General features: G+C 40.4%; 1 protein-coding gene across 3 annotated transcripts; it reads right to left on the reverse strand.

The window, feature by feature from the left end:
* Positions 1–1,194: 1,194 nt before the first annotated feature.
* etf1a (eukaryotic translation termination factor 1a) lies at positions 1,195–8,688 on the reverse strand. 3 transcript variants are annotated; one of them, XM_020083830.2, is made up of 11 exons: positions 8,543–8,688; positions 8,060–8,170; positions 6,592–6,767; positions 5,003–5,142; positions 4,752–4,890; positions 4,402–4,592; positions 4,096–4,225; positions 3,814–3,987; positions 3,631–3,695; positions 3,390–3,537; positions 1,195–1,947 (listed from the first exon to the last, which is right to left on the reverse strand). In XM_020083830.2, exons 2-11 carry the CDS (start codon positions 8,143–8,145, stop codon positions 1,865–1,867), a joined length of 1,332 nt encoding a protein of 443 aa, XP_019939389.1. In that variant the 5' UTR covers positions 8,146–8,170; positions 8,543–8,688; the 3' UTR covers positions 1,195–1,864. The 3 variants fall into 3 exon arrangements, with proteins under 3 accessions (XP_019939389.1, XP_069387232.1, XP_069387231.1); XM_069531131.1 differs by having other exon boundaries at positions 8,547–8,686; XM_069531130.1 differs by having other exon boundaries at positions 8,283–8,683.
* Between the last annotated feature and the right edge of the window lie 16,515 nt (positions 8,689–25,203).

Genomic DNA, 25,203 nt, shown 5'->3' on the forward strand with positions numbered 1-25,203 from the left:
CGCATAGCTTTGCTGTGAGATGCTGCAGGATGTTTTCAATATGTCACATGAGAGCAATAGGAAACGTTATTTAAATCCGGCTCCAGAAGCTGAGAGGCAAAGATTTGAGGTGGAGCATTCCTGTAGCTTTGAGATAATATGATCAAACTCAAGAGAAGAGGTAAGGGTGTCAGCGTCGATACATTTACATCCAGCTAAATATTTGAGCAAATCCACACAAGAGCATGCAAGATTTGAATAAATGCAATGGAGTAAGAAGAGGGATGATACAATGCAACAGTCATTACATCAGGTGCCTCTTGCAAAAGTCAAGGAGTTTACAGTGCATCTTTGCAGAATAGAACCCAGAAGTTCCTGCTGAACATGGATTCATGCAAGGGGGTTCGTTCCAAGCTTTATTCAGCAAAGTAACCCATGCAGCGATGTCCCTGCCATTCTTTACCTTAGTTCACCTTTTCTGGAGCAATCCAAAGAATCCCAAGTGAATGAGAGAAAAGAAGTTGACAGTAAACTGGCTGTGTTTGAATTAATCACATCCCAAGTCACAGATGGGTTCCCTAGAAAAGTTTTTGCACTGTAATGTGCAGGATGTTTCGTACTTCAAGAATTTTAAAAATGTTGCTCAATTTACCTCCTTAGCTTTTCCTGTGAAATAATTGTTTGAAAATAGGGATGTTTCTTGGTGTATTTCATTCTTTAACAGCCCTTTCATCAGTTTTTGACAAAGCTTTATAGACAACTCAAGTTCATCTTTGATTGAAGGAAGCCACTGGCAAATCTAAGTTTCTAGACGATTAGGTATTAATATATCCACAAGAATGCATTGAAAAAAGTAAATTTTTGTACCCAATTAAAGCATTAATTTACAAGAATAATTAAAATATGTCATAGATGAAAACTGGCAATTGGATTCAATACTTTGTTTTATGAGAAAACATCTTATATCAAGCAGGACACTAATGAATATCTTTATAAAAGTACTACATTACTTCCTGTAATTAAAAAATAATTTAGCTCGATATGAGGTGATCCTCATGAATTCCCTGAAAGCAGTCAAGTGTCCTTATGACTCACACAGGACCATCAATACATATTCATTTCTCCATTGTCAGGGAGAAGACAAAACATCATTCCTTCCAGGTACAGACAGACAAAAGCACAGGGTTGAGACCACAGCAGATGAGGAGGTAGAAATGGTTTTCAGCAGTTCAAATTTAATACTTTGTCCCCCTTTCTCTACAGAAACCCAGGTAAAAAAAATCCCCCACTCTCATAAAATACAACAGCAGCAGTTACCAGTAAAAAAAATGAAATGCAAAAAAAAAGAGAGAGAAAGCATAGAGGGGAGAAGAGAGAGAGAGAGAGAGAGAGAGAGAGAAAGAGGGTAGGGAGATGATGAGGCAAGAAGGGAAAATATATTTTCTATATGTGAGGAGTGAGTCCAAAGTTCATCTTCAGACCGGGTCAGGGGCAGCGAGGAATCTGGGAACTTGCTGTTGTGTTCATTCAAAATGGAGGGGAGGAGAGAAAAAAAAAAAGAACAAAAATGAGTCGAGTCCAATCCAACTAGGGGAAGGAACCAGCACTCTAAGGCAGGGATTTATTCAGGAAGGGCTTTCTCCCTCTCTGGATGAAAGAAACTCTCACTCCTCTTCAGCCTGCAAGATGTATTTTGTTTTGTGTACAGATGAAATGTATGTGCAAGTTTGTGTATGCAACAGGTTAATTGGAAGGTGTGTCTGTCATATATATGGTCAACACGGTCGCACCTCTCACTTGCTGCAAGAGAGGTGGCATTTTTCTTTCCTTATTTCTTCATTCATTCCTTTGTTTTTTTTCTCCCAATAATTCAGTCCCCGACTACCTAGTAGTCATCCAAATCAAAGAACTCATCGTCCTCTCCTTGATACTCCATGCCCTGGAAATCCACCCTGTACCGCAAGATACCTGAGGAACACAGAGATAATAGATTAGCAGGGGTAATATGATGGCCAGTCAGCTTATGTCATGTTTAGTTAGATTGTGGAAGCATTAAAGGAAGAATTTGTATTGGGATAAATTAACCCTCATTAGCTATGGGGGAGGGAATATTACTTTGTTAAAAGCATGAATTCATGAAATTCTGTCTCTCTTTTTTTTTTTTAACGGGTTGCAAAACCAACGTAGTATTACATTTTAGAAGGAGGAAATGTAAAAAGAACTGCTAATAAATTCTTTTGACATTTTAGGTCATCAACAATTCCTTAGTTGTTCTGCTTTATGTTCCGTATCACAACAGTTCACAGAACACAAAGGTTCTGCATGACTGACACTAATACCTATGTTGTAACTCATCAGTATGAATAGGCCTTACCTGTAGCAGGAAACCATAATAAATATATATTGAATTTGTCAATTTATTATGGCACCAATGTGTATAGTTATTAGAGTGAGTGGTTGGCAAGATGATTAACATACTCTTAAAAATAAAAGTTCAAATGCACAATCACTCACTTGGTAAAGAAGAGCTTAGTGTAAACTTTATTGATGACATGGCATTCCTTGTGAAATTCTTTCATCACATTCGACAACATAAATTTGCATATACAGCGCAACATTATCAATTCAGGCTGCTTCTACTTTGCCTCCACATTTCTAAACCTACCAAGCAAACTCAATAATTAACTCAAGGAGTTAGTCAGGGGGAAGTGAATCGAGAAGGGAAGAGAACCAAACTGGAACAGTCTGTCTCCTCTACTATGAGAAAACATATCAAGTTGTGCTTTAACAAGTAGCCAATGCACTGTCAGTGCAGGAGTGCTACACTTAATGTTTTATTCAAATATAGCTATGGTTGTGTGTTCACCGTTTGTTCTCAAAACTGGTCCCAAATGGTATCTGTTCAGCATTTATAACAGCTATTTCCCCTATTTATAGATCATAGTGCCCAGCTGATAATTATTATTAACAAGGGACATTCTTGCAGCCATACAGTATATCCTAGGCTATGGGTTTCTGATTGCTGCTGGCATCAGCATGGAAGGAATTTTGAGTAAATCTTGAATTTAAGAGACATACAAAATATTTCTTAAAAACCTGTTTTTGTGACGTAGTATCTCAATTATCAGCCACCTAGATAATTGAGATGCTTTGTTTCCTACATTATACCAGCTGACAAGCAGTCCTAAGGTACCCTTCATATTTGGCACACAACTTCTTCAGCATGGGAGATACAGAGGACACAAAGGACATAGAGACTGACCTCTCCAGTTTAAGGGCACTACATCTACTCTCTACAAACTTGAATGAGATAACCACTGAGCTGCACACATCCTCCTTCCCCTTTAATTGATGTATAAATGTACTAATCCAGGGTCATAGATCCTGGCGTAAAACAACTGTGTGCTCACCCCCAATGCCTCCAAAGCCCTTGACGAACTGGGACCCTTCCTGGCTTTTGTCTGTGACTATCTCCAGCGTGGCTCCGAATTTCTTGTAGTTGTTAGCAAACCACTCCAGTAGTGGCATGCTCTCAATCAGCTCATGTTCCTGCCCCGTCTAGAAAAACAACAGAAGTCAGAGACACGTGTCATGATCGTAAATTGGTCTAACTTCATTTAAAGGGATCTGTCTTTTCTTTGCAGAGCATACCTCTTTGTCTGTGAAGTGAGACTTGTCTTTCTCTTGCTCCGGCGTTAAGTACAAGGTCTTCTCATCTGAAAATTTAAAAAAGAGGGATATTAACACTACAGCATTTCTACAATGTTGTCATCCTAATTATTATTTGAAATAATCTTCCAGCAATGGAAGATGTACTGTATATGGTTTGTGTACCGTTCTCCAATCCGTTGCTCTCAGCCCCGTGCACGCGTAGGATATATCGCATGGTGTCTAAGTTCTCGTACACTATAAGGATTTCCACCGCTCCCATTTCCAGGGCTTTGAGTGTATCCTCCACACCGAAACAGTACTTCCCCGTGTCCTGACTGATCTCATCAAAGTACCGTCCTATAGAGAGAGAGAGAGAGCAGTTAGGAAAATCTCAAGTAAAAAAAAAAAAGCTTTGTTTTTCTTTAGCTCTTGCTGGTAAAACCAGTAATCAGCACAGTGACTCACCTATGAGCTTCTTCTCCTGGATGAACTTGACATTAGAGAGAACCTCTGCTGAGAGCTCAATAGCCTGGTTAAAACCATTCTCCCCTCCGTAGGAGATGTCCACCAGCTTCAGAACCTTGGCTTGTAACCTCTATTGAAACAAACACACATGAAAGTTAAACCATTGAGACATATAAACATATGTATTATGTATTAAGTAACTATCAGGAAAAATACACAATATTACCAGTCAATAAAATGTTACACAACATATTACACAATAAATACACTGTACCCTTTCTTGTTAGAACACACACATAGACTTACTGGGTCAAACATGTCGGACTGACTGAGTTCAGTCTTGAAGTCGGCAGAGCCAGCTAAGACCATTCCTGCCACATTGACTTTGTCGTTGGACACAAAGAGCTGGACAGCCGTCTCAGCCACTTTTCTCACATAGTTATGCCTCTTCTCCATTCTCAGACGAGCAAAACGCAGAGCAGACTGTCCTCCTCTGCCTGAAAGAAAGATAAGAGATTAAATTTTTAGAATCTGCTTGGCTGAGTGCAAAAGTAAAAGCTAAAACAGAGTAATATTAATAAATTCTCTACAGATCCCTGCTTGTGTAGCTGAACACATCTAGATTTCAGTGTTGTGTGAGCATAGTGGGTTAGTACCGTGCTTCTTGGGTAGGTCCACAGTGAATTTGTGCAGCACCTCTCTGGTGTTGCCCTGTAGTGTGCCAAACAGTGCCCCACTACCGTCGATCACAATGAAGCCAAACTTGCTGTCATCAGAGAGCAAGGCTGTCAGTGCCTGTATTAGGAGAGTGAGGGAAGAATTACATTACAGAACTTTCCATCTCAAGAATCTTCTCTACAAGAAAAGATATCATCTTAAGACACAGAAAGCAAACAATAGCTCTCACCTCGGTATGGAACTTGTTGTCACAGAGGTACAGGGAGGTGTTGATTGGCTTAAAAGGCTCAAAGTCGATATTGACTTTCTTCTCCTTGCCTTCCTCTGTTACTATGGTGCCACAGTACACGACCAAACCATTGGGGGGCACTAGAAAGAAAAGTGAGAGGTGATTACATTCAAGAAATATCAAGTTTTTGTACAGATGCATATACAATGCAACAAGAGGCCAGAGGTGGCACACAATGTAGAGGAGTGTTAGGAGACAGACACTGTAGAGAAACATCAAGCTTACTGACACTCATGTATGTCATTGTGTTGGTTGCATTGCAGGGGCTCTGAAAGGGCCAAGACAATCTGTGACAAAATGTCCAAAGTTCTCCCTGGTTTTTTCTGGTGTATGATATAATGTGGGCATCGCTATTGTGCCTCTGGGTAAGACACACATTTCCTCAATATTTATAGCCACCTATATTGATGCTGTGTTTGATGCTCAAATCGGATACTTCAGTCTGTACACTACACTCACATGTAGTACACGGTGTACCGGGTGTATTCAATGGTATAGTGTGTGAATTCTAACTGGTTTAACTATCCCAAATTTGACATGGCCATTGCACATTCACAGTAAATGACAATCACAACGTGTGACCACAATTGTCATCTGCCAAATTATCTGCTTACTGCTTTGCTGAGATGATGTACTAAGGAATATTTAAATTTCTTGTGTGTCCCATGTCATGCAACAAGAAAATTTAACATGTCCTCCTTCCTCTGCCATTGTTTTCACAAAGTTATAATTCTCTTTCCACTAAATCACCCAGATTGTGAACGACGAGGGTGAGTGCATCTTCTTACACTTGTGTTGCCATACCTCAGTGTGATGACACATGCACACTCAAAATAACAGGAGTGAGTATGGCAGCATGCAAATTGAGACACAGCATGTAATTCAATGCTATTACTGCCACATCTTAACCCAGTTCAATACTATTAAAAGTGCAGCCAGTAGAGGCACTTGTATGAATGTGTGTGTGAATAGCAAAAAAAGCTGTACTGTAAAGCACTTTGAGTGGTCATCAAGACTAGAAAAGCACTACATAAATACAGACCATTTACCACCCTCTCATTTACTAGATGTTTAGGAGCAACTTTGACATGGAGGGATAGCATTGTAATGAATGGTTATGTCCAATTGATGTCTTTGCCATGGAATAAATATAAGATTTGCAAGATGGAGAGGTGTTGCATGAACACATTTATGATTTCTAGATCAATCTAGAGCTACTGTAACAAAAGCTGATCATGTTTGTAAATCTGGAATTAAACGTACACAAGCACAAAAATCAGATCAAATCTTCTGTTCTGTGTGATTGTTTAGCTGCTGTTGTCTCAGCCATTGATATGTCTTTACAAATGGTAACATTTTAATGTTAAATAAACACCAGAGCAGACTTATGTCTCCTTCACTGAGAACATGAGGATACAATTTATGCTAAGACACTGTGGTGGGAATCAGTTCTGTCCAGCTAAGTCTAAAACCAAAAAAATGTCACAAGAAGTCAGCAGGTTATATTAGGTTTGCCTTGTGACACATACCCTTGTTGTAGAGTTTTAGTCTTTGCTGTACAGAGGTGATGGCCCCGAGTACAGAGAGCCTGTTGACTCGGCTCTTGATGTTGGAAGCAGTGCCAAACTCATCCGCCAACATCTTGGCCACTCTGGAAATCTGGTCCTTAGGAGGGATGATGAGCGAGATCATACTAGTGCCATTACTAGAGAGAGAGAAAGATGATTTCATGTTAGTGTTTACATAAAAACACTCATGCATACATACACACAATATGCTATGGGATGCAATGTCTAACAATACTCACTCATGTGACTAGCCTAACACAACAGTAACATAATTATCAATGCCAACAATACACAACTTCAACTAATTGGAACTGCAACTTGGACCTGTCACTTCATCATCATTCAGATAATGCCCCCTCTTCCTCTCATGATTTTGTAAACACACAACTTCCCCATGGCAGATATCACCTTGAAAAGTTCTGAACAGTTGAGGGTGAGTTTTCAGTCACACAGTTTACAATATCTGCCCTTGAAGCCAAGGACTGAGTTACAGTTCTGCTGCTACACATTGTTGTCCTCCATTCAATTCTTGTCATGAAAGCAAAGCATGCCAGTGCTGGCTGACCTATAACACACACACACACACAGTCACCGGCGCAGGTAGCAGCAGCTGGATGAATATAGGGCAAAGTGTGTGTAACATGGCAGGCAGTGGAGGACAGCAAATTCTGCTAAACACTAGAAGGCACGCTAGGAGCCGGTGTAGCAGCTCCCACATCTCACATGTCGTGTCTGATTATTCAGCAAGGCCACAGTGTCCCTACCGGCAAACAACTGATCCCGGTTTCTTTTCACCTGACCACAATTTAGCCACCAAACTTTAATGTAACGCCGAGTAGCCCGACTGCCATGAGGCAACTAACTCACATTGTCTTCAGGGTAGTGAGAAGATTTGACGTCTAATCTACGTGTAAAATTGTCGCGCATACGCCATTCACAGTCGTGATACACGTCTGAAGCATGTGGAAGCTGTAAGCTAGCCGGCCTAGCTTTCACCGTCAACGTGCTTTCTCGATACAGGCACCGATGGCGGCCTCTTTCCAGAGATGACGTCTAATAACGGGTCTCATTAGCAACACAGCTAACGCTACCGTTGCTAGCTTTCCACTCTTTGTTGAGACTCGAGGCGACAAAGCCCGCGTTGTCACCGACAGCACACAACCACAGGCGGCTCAAAACACACATTCCTCCACATTTAAACTGTCTTCCCGACCTCCAGACGAGACCAAATGCGCCAGCAGTTAGCGGCTAGCATTTAGCAAGCTAAGTTACCCACGCTAAGCTAAGCTAACCACTCCCAAACTCGGCCGCACTTATCCGATCTCCAGCTGTTGCGGCGGTCCACTTTCACACCATCAGCCGAAGCCAAAGAGCCCGGTGCCAATAACCGGGCCACGGTATCGACCCGCACATTAAATCGATCACTTACCCGCGGGCAGCTTCCAAACTTTTGATCAGCTTCTTGATTTTCCATATCTCCACGTTCCTGTCCGCCGCGCTGGGGTCGTCCGCCATCTTTCTGCTGTAGTCGCTTCAGCACCTGAAAAGACGCGAAAAAGAAGAGTAAAACACATGCGTTGAACCGACCGGGAACCAGACTGACGGTCCCAGTGGGCAGATGGATCATTCGTGCCGACTCGGTGGGTGAGTACCTCTCCAAACTAGCGGCGCGGCGTCCGTTAAGGCACCTGACCAGAGCGGGCAGCTGGACTGACCGTGAGGGAAAGACCCTACCCGGCCTCTCTCTGTCAGTACAGTGCGTGGAGAATAACAGGCCTACAGTCTGCCAGGCCCTAGCGTCCACCCTGTTCTTATCTAATACGACCTACTTTCCCCCCCGATCTCTTGGAAAACACATGGAAACCAGCTGTCAGATTTTCGGCCAGCGGTAGAAATGGAGCCGGTACGTTACCTGCCTCGGACAACGCCGCTCCGCTCTCAGTCTGCTGCGCTACGTCGGGTCGGTGGTCCGAGGAGTGACGTTGCCTTCCCGACCGGTTCCTCTCTCCTCCACACGCCGCGCGTGGTGCTAACGACGGGGCCGCACATGTGGGAGGTGGTTAGAACCGTGGCGTTCACTTCCTGGAAACCACATGGAGACCAATGAGATCTCTCGGGTGGCGTGGCAATCAAAATAATCTGAACAGCCATTGGACAGAAGCGACGAAACATCGTCGAGGCCGGGCGGGCGTCTGCAACTGTGCATTGTGGGACTTGTAGTTGGTGAGAAGACGATCTGGCTCCAGTTGAAGTACTAGATTCAGCAAAACTTAGATTTTTTAAATTGGTCCCGTTGAAGTTTTTACGTCGATACTAAATCATTCTCTTGATGTTTGATGTCGAGCTTTTCACATGTTGCCTCGTAATTACTTATTTTGTAAAGCTGTACTATTTAGTGAGAACAGTGACATCTGCTGGCCACTTTTAAAACATGCTCGCTATATAAATTCCACTCACATCAGCTGCTGTCACCCTTTTACACACATTTCCCCCCAAAACATTTAATTTCAGGTCCTGGATGTGATTTCGAGGATGATTACACACATCCACCAGAACATTATGACATCAACCTTTGGGTTTATCTTTCTGAAAATTACAGAACTACACATATTGCCTCTCGTTCACGTCGACATGGTTCATCATGTTTCAACTCACTCCTAATTAAATTGGTTTGTTTCCCTCAGCACAATCTGTCCGATGAGTTTATTTATGTGAAACAAAACACAACAACAACTCTCACTGGGTTTAAACAATGTCCATTGGGAGACACATACAGCCTACCTTCAGAAACTAGATGAACTAATGGGGTCAGATGGATGAGCTAGTGTCTGTTGAAAATTCACTCATCTACTCACCACTGTGCCGATGGAGGCTTGGGTGAAGTGTCTGAGTCCACAAAACACTTTTTGAGTTTCAACATTTCAACAAATTTAATTGAAACAGCGTCTATTTACACCATGTTTTAAGCCATAATGCCCTCTGTGATCCCTGCACGGATAATGGATAACAGCAGACTTTTAGGATAAAACATAGTATCAATTATTTATTATTATTCAAATTATAATGTTGGGGTTTACTGACTCTTGGATGACACCACAGGAGCAGTATGGAGACATTTTATCTTTTTTTCAGTTTTTTTTTTTTTTTTACATTTGAAGGAGTCACCAGCTACTTTGACCTACCCCTGACCCTCCAAAAGTGTTTTGTGGACTCAAACACTTCACCCACCCCTCCATCGGTATAGTGGTGAGTAGATAATGAGTGAATTTCCGGGTGAGCTATCCCTTTAATGCTACTGGCAGAGATGGTCTCTGTCTTTTACGGATGTTTTTTCAGGTTGTTGCTGACATATAGGAAAGAAAGAACAGAGGGGGAAAACTAATTTTCTTCTTGAGTTTCCTGTACCAAATTTCAACTTTAACTGCGGCATTTTATAACACAACAGATATCTTGAATGTTACACATATGAGACATTTTCTCTGTAAATCCAAGTCAGCAGGGTCCAATCATCTGTTCAGTGTATGAGTTCTGGGACAATGTGGCTTTCAAGACTGCTGAGTGGGCCATTTGAAAGGCCAGCTGTGCAATTAGTGTGGCTGGTGGTATAGAAGGGGAAAAAAAACCTAGCAGCATGTTTTAAACCAGGCAGCTCAGTAATCTGGCCGCCGTCTGTTGTTGAGGCTGATGATGCACATGAAAATTATTGGGTGAGACACTGGGTGAGGCCAAGATTGGAGTGTAAGTATAGCGTGGCCCTTATTTAAGGTTATAGATCACTGTAATACAACAAGCAAAGCCTTTTGTAGATGAAGTGGGTCACATTTAATGAAATATTATATTTTGGAATTGTTCTTCCCTTGACTTTTATACATTTTGTTCTTTTGAAAATATTTGAAAGAAGAGAAAATACATAGTGCACACTTTATACTCACATTATTTATGCTCACATTAAAACCACCTAAAAATATTTGTAGATAAAATGTTACTGTTAATTTAATATGTTGAGATTACATCAGCTTAATCGTATTTATTAATGTCTACATTAAATGATATGTTCAACACTTGCAGCATTTGTGATAATTGTGCAATTCCCCTGCAAATCAAATGCACCATGATGTTTCTCCACTGACACCTGTTTAAAAGATAATTTAAAGATCTCCCAACATTCTTTTTTCAATAAAAAAACATATTGAGCTTTTCCCAAAGTACTTTGTGTATGTTTATGGTTTATTTTCAGAGTATGTTCACCAGTGGGTGTAGCAGTAGGGGCCTAAATCAGAGGGAAAAATGTCAAACATAAATGTGGCATTTAGTTTGTCAGTGAAAAAATACTGAAGCCTTTACAGATGTAAACCACTAGATGACAGCATTGGTTAGTTCAAAAATGAAAGACTTCCACAAACTCTCATCTAACAGGAGCATCATATCCCCAGAGAGGCATTGTTTTTTGTTTTTTTGTTGTATAGCTCTGTGGGACACTAAGAAGTCAGGTCTTGCTGTGTATTTGTCATATTAATTGCAGCATGCTTTATTGGCTTTGCTGGATATTAGTCAGTGTCTTCAGTGAATGGTGATTGTTTCTGTCAGAATAAACATCTGTTTGTGCATGAAGCAACAAGCGTGATCATCCCTGTGGTATTAACCATCTCTGGTGAACTGTGTGGGCGTGGGAGGAGGTGGGTGTAGTTTCTGTCATTATCTGGCACACTCAGGACGGCTACATCATGGAGAAAAAGTGATATAGCAGTTTGTGCAATGAACTGCCTCCAAAATTGTCAAGCATCGGTATCTGTGCCAATTCATCACCATCGGTCGAGCATCAGAGCTGTAATGATCTGTCACTTGGAAATGGATGGAGCATGCTTCGCAGTGGATGGGAGCTGTTCTGGCCAGTGCTTCATTTCACCTGGTTGTCAACGCACAAGCATTCAGAGAAGCAGAGAATGTTGACAGGCTCTTTAAGCCACAGGATTTTAGCAAAATGAAAGAAAATTGCAAAATAAATCTTCATTTTCGTTTGTAATCTCTTCTTAAAGAGCCTCAAATTATGTTACAAAACATACTGTTTTCTTTTCAATACATAATAGATACATACTTTTGGTGGCCTCCACCATTTAAAATAATGATTCAACAGCTCACAGATCATGATTGTGTCGTTATCAGCAAGTAACAATACACATATACTTACATACTCAGAACTTTTACTCCTTCAGTGCTACAATTACAATGTTAGGTGCTGCTGACTTTTACATTTTGCCTCATACCTTTCTCTGGAATAAATACCAATTCATTTAAATGTATTTTGTACAATTTGACAGACAAATACAAATTGTCAACAGTTTTTACACTTTCAAAACTTTAATATCTAAATTATAAAGTAAGTGAGGGCTCAAATGCTTTAATTTCCGCATTGTCTCCTCAAAACAACCAAAAAGTCCATGTTGAATTCGATCAGAGAGGCACTCTATTTGGCTTTAATAATGTAACTGGGTGAATATTTCTGCAGCAGGTATAACTTAACAGCACAGTTCCCTGCAGTGTGATGGGTGAGTTATGGCATAGAGACACTCAACTTGATCAATTAAAATTCATTTGCTATGCAATTCAGAGCAGTCATCTCGCTCCTGAATGTCACACTTTGCTCTGCATTGTATCAACACCAACCTTCAGTAACCGTGTCATGATGTCATAGCAGGAGTGACTAATAGTCTGAGTGTACATGCGTATGGGAGAGTTATGGAGTGCGTGACTCAAAACAGATGCCACCAGGTTCAAGGGGCCCCATTTTCCCATCTGTAGCCATCTGCTTAAATAGAGTTGTGGGTGAGTTAGGGTGGGAGGAGGGACTCTCAGGGGTATTCAAGGACACAGCCTTGCTTGTCATCACTAAGAAAATGTGAGTGGGGTACAAAGACAGAGGGAGTGAGGATACATCCATTCAGTCCCTGGTAGAAAAAAAAAATGGGGTTACAGTTACATAATAAGCACATTATCACAGAGTTTGTTCAACTTGGCTGCATATCAGAGAGGACTAACATCCCTGACCTGTAAAAGTTAGTCAGACACGAATGATTATAAACGCTTTAAACATAAAACAAATCAAAAGCATCGTGACACGTGTTTCCGTGACTCTTGTAACCTCGCTGTCATGGACGTGTTAAAGCTTTGATGCTTCTCCTCCCATGAAAACTTCATTTGCTCCTCCGTTTGTGCAGTGCAGCTCTCAACACAGAGGAGGACACCTCTGAACTCCTCAGAGGGAATTAAGCAGCAGTTATTCTCTGCTGACTGGCTAATCTGTGTCTCTGTATGTGTCTGTCTCACAGCCTCTCTTTCTCTGTCCTTCCTAGTGAAAGAGAGGATCATAATCATCAGCACTTCAATAGCTCGCATGTGACTCAAACCAATCTTCTTAGGATGTGCTGTACAGAGATGAGAATGTGCATCTCTTGGTGTCTGGCAGTCGGCTCCTGCACAACTGTGGGTTTTTTTGGTTCTGGGACAAGTGCAAAGATTTGGGAGGTTTTGGGTGCGAGTGTATGTTTCTCGGTGAAAATCTGTGTTGACATGCTCGTCACATCCCTGGTTCTCTTACTGCTCTCCACAGAGGCATGGGGAGATTTACGGATCTGTGTCCTAATATTAAGTGGATTAATCAGGAATGGAGAGTCAAGGTTGTCATAAATATAAATGAGGTTTTATGAGGTGGGGGTGAGACATGCTTCATGTGCACACAGTGCAGGCTATTAGGAGTTTATCAGCGCAGTGTATTAAGACCAATAACCTCCATTTAGAGGCCAGGACACATAGTCAATCTTAATGATGCATTGGAAAGGGGTTAAACCCAAAGGTAATGTGGACCAGCTGGCCTGCCTACACAACTCACTGACCGTGGGCATAATCCAATTGTCTTTCACACCTCAGGGAGAAAGGACTTATGGGTATTTTGCAGCGTAGGTTCGACTCTTTTTCTGCCTTATTCTCAGTTTCTGTAATATTTGTTGACTAATAGATATTGAAAGAAAAGCAGAGCAGAATTGCTTGAGCAAACAATGTGTTAGCTCTTGCTGTTAGCCTGGAGGATAGTGCTGTGTTCCAGTCGACACATCCAGCTGATAAAACCTGGATGCCACCCATCACTTCCCAAGGAGAAAATACCATATGCTCCCATCAATCTCACAGCATTACCAGGGCCTGGTTATATTTTTTTCCTATAATGGAAAGCGGTCTACATGTAAACATTTGTAGAAGAAAACACAATATTTGTCTATGCAAAAAATGTGCTAAATGCAGCTGTTCTGAAACATCTGTTCCATCGGTGGCTGACACCTGCATATTCACTGCTTCTTTAGCTCGCAAGTAATGAAAGATAGAAGAAGGAGGGAATTGGTATGAGATGAATCTACACCAGGAAAGCGCGACAATTTGCTTACGGCTGAAGTATCTCTGAGCATTCGAGAAGAAGAGGTCTTGGTTGTCACTCCCCAGGAAAGATCAAGTTTTCATACCAGTGAGTCCAGTCCGTGCAGTTATCCATGCCATCACTCATGCAGTACAGCTTCAAACTAGTCTGAAATCATCATATCCGAGCCACCACCATGACAACCTCACAGATGGACTGATAGCGGTAGTAAGATGAGAAAAGCAGGATGAAGCAGGGTAGAAAGATGGTGGAAAATGGATTTTCTTTAAGCAGCATTAATCAAATTGACTACAGAAACTGCATCATCCTTTCAATGGATTTAGTACTGCATATTAAATGAAGACAAAAGCATGACAAGCTCACTTTGAAGGATGATGATGGGAATAATCAAAAGTTGATGCCATTTGGGCGATATGCAAATGTCTCAGAATGAAATCATTTGAACAAAACTCCCCTAAATGCATTACTCACATTCACGCCAGAATAAATGAATAATTGTGTGGGCTATAATCTTAAAACACTTTTGAAATTGCAGCTGGAGTCAATATATGCAACCTACCTGTGTGTGTGTGTGTGAGAGTGAGAGAACTAGTCCATACCAACATGTGAGTTATGGCACATGTGGGCTGCTGTTGCTGAAGTGAGGACACTGAACAGACAGAATTGAACAAGATGAATTAAATGTATTCAGACAAACATTGTGGAACTGCCACAGAAAAACCAAGCACCACTTCTTTAGAATTTCAATATGATGAAAAACACGACTGACAAATATGTTCACAGTGGTTGAATGGGGAGACGAAGAGCTCAAGCGACAGTGAGTACAGGAGCCATCACACATCAAACATAACATCACATTTTGAATTCATTATATCAGCTTGGACATAAGATTTCATTCATTATTTTTGCCAAGATAAATTGTTGTTCTACTTTTAATTGGAACATTAAAATAAAAAACACATACGCTGAAATATTATGTTTATTTGCAGTTCTCTACCATTCAAGGTCCCCAATACAACAAACCGTTAAACCCGCAAAACCTTACAAGGAGCCTATTTGTGAAATACAAAAGAAAAACGGACAGAATTTGGCCTTCCTCAAGGAAATATTAAATATTTATTACCCTGCGAGTGGTAGCTAAACCTTTATTTCTGGCCTCACTGACTGAGACCAGAGGATCCGGCCACGACACAGTGACAAAGACAGGAGGCAAAGACAGGGAGAGGGAGAATAAATTGACAAATAAATTGCACATGGAGAAAAAAGTGACAGGGAAGAGAAAGTTAATTCTGCATCTTTCAGCAGGGTTGAGAGGTGGAGAAAAAGACAGCAGTATCTGACTGGGTTGAAAGTTAGAGGTGCACATGGCTCACTCCAGAGACATTTAGGCAAACATTAACTTCTAATCTTGATATTTTATCATTTTAAATATTTTCATCCCCTAATGTTTATAATGGCTTTGTTTTCTGGCTGTTAATACATAAGACAGCTCCTCCAGAACTACTTTCTCCATGTCGTCATTTTAATCTTAGAAATACGAACATGAAATATACAGTGTGATCATTTTATTGTGGGTGGCCATGTTGTCCTTGGATACAGACGAGTGACTGGCAGCTGTCAGTAGTGTCCTCCGATACTACTTTGCAGGTCAGTCCTACAAACACGCAAGAACATGATCCTGTTGTAACAAACACATACGATACACTTTTCTTTATTTTACAATGATTCTCCCTAATTTACTGTTTCCCCACAAATAGTTAGCAATTCTGTTCCATTATCACGGTCTCTCTCCTCTGTCCATGTTGCACTTTGTTCTATTTTCCCATCACTCTCTCTGCATCAGGCTGCAGGAGGCAGTACAACCACCTACATTTCCATCACTGTCTCTTAACCTCCTGCAGAGAATGTCCACTGCAACTATGTCCTATTTCTGGACACTTTTTTGGTTACCGAAAATGAGTGCAAGTTAAATTTTCCGCTCCAACATGTCCAATTCACTTTCACCGATGCATCTTTTAATCCTCAACAACTGCCTCATTGTCTCTGTCAGACTCCATCAGGCTCTAGAAAACTCTCCCCCCTCCCTCACTCCCAGGTTTTTGCAGCAGTAACACCACTCGTTGTTAGACAGCTTGTTGTCCTTGAAGGAATCACAGGAGAGGAGTTGGAAGAGAGGCTTCATGCACAGCTCATACTTGTTCAGGTCGATGGTGCTTATCTCTGCTTGGTCCAGCAGGAGGTCAGATTCATCTAGCCCAGTGTGTTAAAGTCTAGAAAGCAGTTCAGTCAGAGAAGGGTTAGGGTTAACTAATGACAATATCCTAAGAACTAATAGTTTATTGTATCAAGTCAGTCTTACATTAAAATATATCATCTAAGTCAACCAAGAAATTCATAAACTTGCACGATAAAGAAATGAAATGTTTCATAATGTTGGCTTGATGTTTTGTTTATTTTGTTTCTACATCTTAACAAAAAAAGATTTAATGAAATGGGAAAACACATAAGAGTTGTTCATTATATAGTGTTAGACTAGCACCAACTATGATGCAGTCCTGCTTTGCACTGTTTCCACCTGATTGTAGTACATTGTTGTACACTCTGGTCACCTTGGGGTTACACATTACAAACTGTTGGCTACCTTTAAAAGTACAAAGTGCTCTTTTTGCAGCAACAATTCTACAAATATACTGAGCCTTCATTGCTAATATGAAAGCACATTGATACATTTTGTAAAATATTTGATATAATAAATTACCCTGGATGAATAAGCTCTATTTGAGTGCTTTTAGAACTATAATAACAACAAACCATCATCTAAATTCAACTGGAAGGACCAAGTGCCTGATGTCCTTCAAACTGATTCAAAATTGACTAAAACGCAAAGATATTTATCCATCGCACAGTTAATTGTCTTCCACTTTACTGCGCTAGTCTGTTCAAATAACATATTTTCATCTCCCAACTGTACACAAAGAATGGTCCTCTATGCAAGGTCCTCATGAGGATAGCTGTGGAACCTTTGTGTGCTTGGTAAGTTTGAGTCACTGTATACATTTGCCATTTACAGTAAAACAGCGGTATATTACATTAGCTTGCTTTTATCTAAATCCATGGTGCTTTATTCATTATCAACTTTCATATATTTAATTATTCCAGCAACAAAAAAATGATGAATGCTAGTAGCTTATAGTTGAAATAGATAATAGGATCCTCAAATATAGCAGAAATATAATGTGAGGCAAGAAGTTTATCATCATTATCAAGCACAATGAAAAAAATCAAAATGATAACTAACCCTACAGTAATCTGCTCTCAGCAGCTCAATTGACGTAATGCAAGATTTTAGTAGATTCTATTAAATGTTCCCTTTAGCTCTTTCTTTCTCTCCCTTTGACAATCGTCAGTGTTTAGACACAAACTGAATGTGTTCACCCGTTTGCTCCACTTGTTCCTCCTGTGATTCTCCTGCTGCTCCCTCCCTCCCCTCATCCTTGCCTCTCTCTTTAAACTTTGCACTGAGGCCTGCGATGAGTCTCGGAGGGGCCCTGTTGTCTGTTTCACTTGGCATGACCCAGATTGTTTGTGACAGGCACACGGCACTGCTGCCTGTGATGGAGGTCCTTTTGCTGGGCAGTGAGTCAGAAAGCAGGGGCAGAAAACATTTGCACACTGGGAGGCACATACACAATGGGACAAGATACACAGAGACAAAATGTCGTGTTAAGCGTTTCTTTCAGCGGCTCAGCGGGGTCAGGCCTGGCTTAAAGATGTCAGAGTCAGACGCGGAACTGACATCAAAGTTGTTCCACAGGGAGGGCATGAAGAACACTTGTACATTCAGAGCACAAGGGGGCTTAGTGGTTAACAGAGACCTTCAATAGAGGCCCCATGTGAGTGGAAGCATTCCCCCTGCTGAAGTCATCTTGAATGAGACAAACAGCCCTGAGGGGACCAGACTGTGGCTGATCGTGCACTCTGTGAGATGACAGAGCAAAAACAGAGCTCTCCACACATATCCATACTTCAGATCACAGACAGACAGGCTATCTTGTGAGACAGACAGACATGATCAATAGATAGATAGATAGATAAAAACACAACACCTGATTTGAGTCTGATTTTGAGACCTGTTCTTGTATTTTTTTTGTATTTTTTAACATTTAACAATCCAAGAAAATATAGGAACTTCTCAGATGAATTTATTTAAGAATTGTCAAGTGACTACTTTGATATTCTGTCTTCTGAACACTTAAAATGTGAAAAATAAACATGTCATTCTTCTCTAACACTGTTACTAAATTACCTCAAATGTCACTTTGGTATTTTATTATTGCAATAACTCAATTCTAGAGGAAATATGGTTAAATTGATTCATCTTGGCGATTGAGGAGAGCACACTGTCCAGACTGTGTTACATGTGTGTTGATTTCATCTCTATGGTAATTTGTCAGGCTGTCTGTGGTGTCTGTGGTGTCTGTGATGCTGCATTATTCAGCTATTTCAGATTTTATTTTAAAAAACAATTACTCATGTGCCCCAGAGACATTTAGGACTCTGTATTTTTCTGTTAATGATGTGAGCCTGGCTTCAGTCATGACCCATCACATCATCTCTTTTTATTCCTTTTGGTTCATGCTACAGCTCTCTGATTATTTCACGAAGGGAACATGTAGTCCAGTGCAGAATCATCAGCAGGGTGAAATTAATGTGAAATGCTATGAGAAAATATATTGCACCACGGCTGATGACTCTAGTTACTGTGTCCCCCTGAGAAATATGGCTATAAATCTTAATTCATGTATCACTGCACATACTGGCGGTCCCATGTTGGTCAAACATTCACATCACAGCTACACATGCACAGTGAAAAATATGTTTTCTTACTGGATTTAAATTAACTGCAGAGCCTTTGTGAGGTTTGGTTTATTCTAGCTTTAGAAACGGATGTTTGAATGAATGTAAACCTTAAGGCTTCACCACGCTGATAGTGAAGCAGAAGATAAACACAGAGCAAACACTGTGAAACAGGACAAGAGAGAACTGGTGAGACAGGTTATTCATCTTTCAAGCCAAGATGTGCTGGTCATCCATCTGCCCTTTATGCAGACATGTCACAGTAAAGTATAAGAATAGAGCACTGAAAGGGGGAAATGAGCAAAAGTGAGATTTAAAGCTTCCAACTATAGGCTATTGATTTGGCCTCTTACCGACTCCTGGATTTAATTATGTTCTGATTATTTGAGTAAGAAAAGAAAATGAAAAGATATGAAAACACTAATGTTCTGCAGATTTAGACTGCCTTAAACCTTCCATCCATCAAAACTGAGAACTACAATTACCCCACTGAAGTGCAGTTTCTGTGTGCATATTTCTACATCTTCTTTTCCATATAAAGGTCCCTGTGGCCCTTACCTCTGACAACTGAAACACAGTAACATGAGGTCATTGTGACCTTGACCTTAGACCTCTAAACACTAGATTTATTGCATTCACACAGCAAATGTGCTTTGTGATGTCACAGTGACCCTGACCTTTGGCCTTCAAATTGTATGCAAGTTGAGCAGTTTTGCATAATCCTGCTGACCAACCAACAAACTGAGAGGGGTGAAAACATAACCTCCTTGTTGGAGGTAGTAAAGAAGACAGGATGAAGGGACTTAAAGTGAGAGGGAAACAGAAGAGAGGAAGGCAGCGTATGTAGATGTCTCAGGACTTCATATATACCCAGGAGGAAGTTGTGGTCAGCAGTCAGGCAGCAAGGCTGTGTGTTTCTCAACAAACACACAATATTGATCTGATCCACAAGTCAGATATCAAACACCAGATCATGGCTGGGAATTACCCTCCTGTCTCTCCTGCCTGCTCTCTTCCCTCGCTCCCTCACTCTGTCTTTCATTTCATTTGTTCATTCGATCGATAGGGGAACGGCACCAAACAAGGCAGAGAAAACACAAAAGCGATATGTTTTGCAGACACAAAAATTGGATCTGATCTTTAGAGCTGTAGATAAACTTAACCCGCATGACTTTGGAAAACCAGGGTTTGAACTTTCCTGCAGTGCTGATGGAAACGGTCTGGATATTGTAGGGACATGGGGGCATTGTTAGTGGATTGGTGTGTAAATAATGCAAACGCTGTTCCTCAGTCACACAGGCTAAACTGAATTTAGTAAACCACTCCTGATCCTGAAAATTCTCTTTTATCCACACGCTTTCTCTGGTTGTGCTAATTTGGTTACAGTCTGAAAAGCTACAATATGCAGTGGCCATAATTCTGCTTCAGACATGCTAGAATTAGATGGATCAGCGCTGAGCTTTTAAGGCAGATAAAAAAAATATGCGCATACATGCTGCCACTGTCAATAAAATTGTTAGACAACATGATTAAAAAAAACACTTTGGTCATCTATTACTATTATTTGCCTAACCCTAACCCCTTGTCCCCATGTTGTGTAATGTGACTGTGTAAAAAGATTTAGGTCCCCACAACATGGGTAAAACCTGGATCTCTCCCTCACACACACACACACACACACACACACACACACACACACACACACACACACACACACACACACACACACACACAAACACAAACACATAAACACACACACACACCCAAGCTGATTAGTAGGCTAGCTAATGCTTCATAACCTTTCACATTTTACATCCCATTGTAAATATTACCCTGTTGCTCTTTTAAGAAACTTCTGCCAATAAAAGATAACGATGAGACGATGATAAAAAACTTAACAAGACTTTTAAGTACTTTTAACTTTCAGGTTAGGGTGGCAGATTTGCATATCATCAGTGGGATAGCCAGAAGTAAATCTAAACAAAGTTATTATCTCATCATTAAACTCAACAATTTGTCTTGACAGAGAGACTCATCTTCTCAGTCTAGTTTGGTCTCAGTCCCTCACATTTCACTGATAAGGCAGCTCAGGAACTCCAATTTAAAACTATACAACATCCCACATGGATCATTAAATCTTCATATGGGGACCTTATAAAGCATATCACACATCTAGTGATGAAGATTTTAAATTAAGCACAGACTTAACGTACTGAGTCTTCGCAGAGGAAAGGATTCACTGAGACAGGATTGGTTATTTATCTTTGCTGAACAGATTTGTCCATCAGGCAGTCATGTAGACACACAATTACACATGAAAATGCCCAGTGACATTTTAGTATTCATTTTAGTACAAACCTAGTGCAAAGCAAAAAGCAAGATGGACTACTCAGAGTAATTATATTAACAGTATACATTTCAATTGAATCAAGGGTATGAAATTGTTTTGGACTTGTTGTATGAATAGAATAATACAAAGAAAAATGAAAATTGAGGTGGTTTATGTAAATTCTACCTGAGACCGTGTCACAGCTATACATAAACATGTGTAACCACATTATACAAAAAAACATCCTGCACAAAGCCTTAACTTTCCCCAAACTGTATTTTCAGTGAAAGAAAATTCAGTTCAAATTCAATCCTTTGCTGCGTTCACTTCCTCAACAGTGCTACTAATGGTTTTTTATTTGAATATGTTGACAAAAGAACCGTGCTGTGTTCATATCATATTTAATTATATGTCAGAGGGAGGAGGTGAGAGAGAAAACCCAGGAGATAGATCACCTCCCCCTGTTACTGTCGGCATACTGAAAACATCTAAAATGGTCTTTTACAACTCCCTCTTTGAGAGTTTATATTGTATCAATTCATCATCCAAAAACAAAGAGGAGTGAAACAGGAGAGGACAGTCACTCACTTTCCCTACTCTCTATTTAAAGCATGTGTTTGTAATAGCAGAGGTAGCTTTGTCCCTAGACCATAATTCTGTTATCATTGTGTCTCAGTGAAGGTGACATGGACAATAAAGGACGTACAGTGAAAGCACTGAACACTTCAGAAGTTAGGAGGAACATTCAACATGAGATCCTTTGTTCCAGTGAGTCAAGAAAGGATATATAACCTCTGAAGAGTAGAGGAAGCCTTCAGATCAACAAACAGGGCACTGCCTTCATTTCCCATGAGCACCAGTAACTTTTATGCGTTCATGGCCGAGGCTACCTTTCCTGGGCGTCACACTGAAAGAGACACAGTGGGAGAGCAGGAGCAAATACAAACAGGGTGAAGTAAATGTAGTCACTATTATAGTTTATGTACAGACACAATCAGTGAATTGTTATTCTATTATTCATCTGCAGCATCATCTCATAAACTTAAGTCTCAGTGAAGAACATTTTCTCTCAGGATGGGGGCAGTACATGCTGCCTTTTTAGTCAATTACACCTGCATTGCACATTTTATGACCATCGGGGGGCAGAACAAATCCAAAAACAATGCAGCTTCATGGAGCTTTAAAAGCACAATTCAATTCAAGATCCACATGCAGATAAAGAGGGTGTTCTCTCAATTATCAGATAATAAAGACAATTAAAAGTAGAAAATGAGGGAAGAAATTTAAAAATAAACAATGTTATGTAAATAAATATACTAAATGAACTGTAGGATGGGTTTTCTGCAGAAACTTCATGACAACTATTTTGGTGCATCAGCCCCACATTTGTCCACATCGATCTCCAAGGTGATGTTATCGCCGTGGCACCAAGGCACAGCTGAGTGGCGTTCAAGGTGACAGATTTCGAAGCACAAACCCAGTGTCAGGTGACAGGAAACAAATGAAGGTGGAGGAAGTTTTAGAACTCAACAGTTTAAGTTAAACAGAGACAAGAGAAGGAAATATAGAAATATATGATAAAACTGTTACAGAACAGAAAACTTATGAGTGAGGTACTCACTAACACTGTGTTTTACAAAACAATTGAGGAACCCCTGTTTAATCCAGGTGTTTTTTTAACTCCGTTTCTGACATAGAGATCAAGACACGCTGTACAAGTCATTAGCCCAAGGCTGGAAACGTCATGAGAGTGGTCTTGTCTCCACTTGGGACCTAATGAGTTGTTTTTGAGCCACAGTTGGTGTGGGAGGTGAACATTTACTCAGTCCTGGTCTTATCACACTCTGTGTTTCAGTTTACATGTTTGGTTATTGAAGGTAAATCACAAAATTAAATAGCAAATAAAATATTTTTTTTTCTTCTCTCGATCCTTTAAAAAGCGACATAGTCATCTGCTTTTCTGAATCTGACTTAATTCTATACATTTAAAAAGAAAACAAATCATCTGGGTCATTTCTTTTCTCTGTGAAGTCATAAAAATTCATATGAGCAAAAGAACACCGAGAGGAACACCAACCTTCCTACTGAAGTTTTAGTGCATTGATTGGGGGCTTGGCCTCAGTTTCTTATAACAGTGCTCGAGGTTACATGACTTAACTCCTCACTTGAATATCACACTTTCGCTATGACAAAATGATAGATAAAAGAATGAGAGGGGCAAGTTGAAGGCTTTTTAAGATGGACAAGTAAGCCGTCTGAGCGTATGCACAGTCACAGAAACAAATACCGAAATAATAAAAAGATATTCCTGAATATGAAATGTGACCTTACGCCATAGATTGAACGACATATGCATAATACGGTGAATAAAGGAGTCCAGGAGAAGTCAAATAATACGTGATGGAAGGCTGAGAGGAGAATGACAGCATGACTGAACTGTGGAGAAGAAAGAAGAAATATATAGTGACACTGATAAAAGGAGAAGGTCAGGAGCATAGGCAGGAGCGGGGAGATGAGAGAGGGAGCTCCAAAGAATGATAACTAAGAGAGCGGAGAGTTTGATTCATTTAAAAGTAGAGTGGGCATCCATCAGCTGCACCAGGGAATGGAGCCAATCCCGACTGATACTGCAGGGTGAGAGGTGGGTTACACCCTGGACAGGTCGACAGTCTATCAAAGAGCTGGCACACAAAAACAAACAAACATCAACATCCTCATCAGGCTGGAGGAGGAAGTGCCCAGAGGAAACCCACGCAGACACAAGCAGAACATATATGTTCATATAGATAGCCAGGATTATTCTGTGTCGATGGTTTGAACCTAGAACTTTCCTTCGCATTAGTTCTATGCAATGTCAAGCCAACGCAATGAGTGATGGTAAAGTGTATCTATGCAGTGCTCTTCTTGTCTCATCGCCCACTCAAAACGCTTTATAGTGAAGCTGTTTCCAGGCATGAACTCCAGAAAATGAGATCTGGAGTCCAAAGTTTGCCTCACAGCAGGATATTCTCCTGGTCGGGTGCATTCTCAACAATAGGAAAATCCTCTGGGGGTCCAAGTGAGGGGCTGCTTCTGAGATGATGCATAAATCCTCTGCGATCACGTTTTTGTTTACAGCACGTCGCTACAGGCGGCGGTCTTTTATCATGAAAAGCTCTCAAATCTCATTGTTTTTCCAAGTTTACATTTTTGTTAGCATCTTACACACGGATGACTCCCCTTTCCATCATGAGATATTTGCGTTGTCTTTGTTTTTCTCATCTTGTATTTCCTCTTTCTCCTTTCTTTTCTATACTCGTCTCACAGTTTTCTATCTACATTCCTCCCATTAACTTATTTTCTTATTCTCATTCAGAAAACATCACACACTTGACAAACTTGACAATGTAATGACATTGGCGCTGACATTGACATTGGCCAATGTGCTAGAATAAACTGATTTCCGATAATGATTTCTAGGATGATGGTGATTAGTATTATAATTCCATGTGCTGATAAATGAGAAAAAAGCAGCAAAATAAAGGGACTAAGCGAGTGTGAAATTAGTGAGATGATATCTTCCCCAAATGCTCTTAGATAAAAACACTGTGAAAAGATTCTTAATTCTTTGAGTGACTCATTTGATTGAAGAGGGTATATAACTGACACTAGCTTAAAAAGCGGTATGATGTACTGTATGTCAGTGTGTGGATTGCCATTTTAAAATTGTTTTGAATTTGAAATGGTTACCGTCACTGTAACATTACTCTGAATTATACATTAAAATATATTCTCTGTATAGAGTAAAGTGCAGGGTAGTGACATGTGCTCTCTAAGTCTGGTTTATGAAACCAATTTCATAACAGATTGATAAATTGGATTCTTTCATTTTTAATAAATGATCACATATTGATCATATATTTTTAGACAGAGGAAATTAGGCCTGTGACCAAATGAGCACCTAAAAGCATTGAAATGTATTGTC

Source organism: Paralichthys olivaceus, chromosome 9, assembly GCF_024713975.1.
Source record: "Paralichthys olivaceus isolate ysfri-2021 chromosome 9, ASM2471397v2, whole genome shotgun sequence".
NCBI lineage: Eukaryota > Metazoa > Chordata > Actinopteri > Pleuronectiformes > Paralichthyidae > Paralichthys > Paralichthys olivaceus.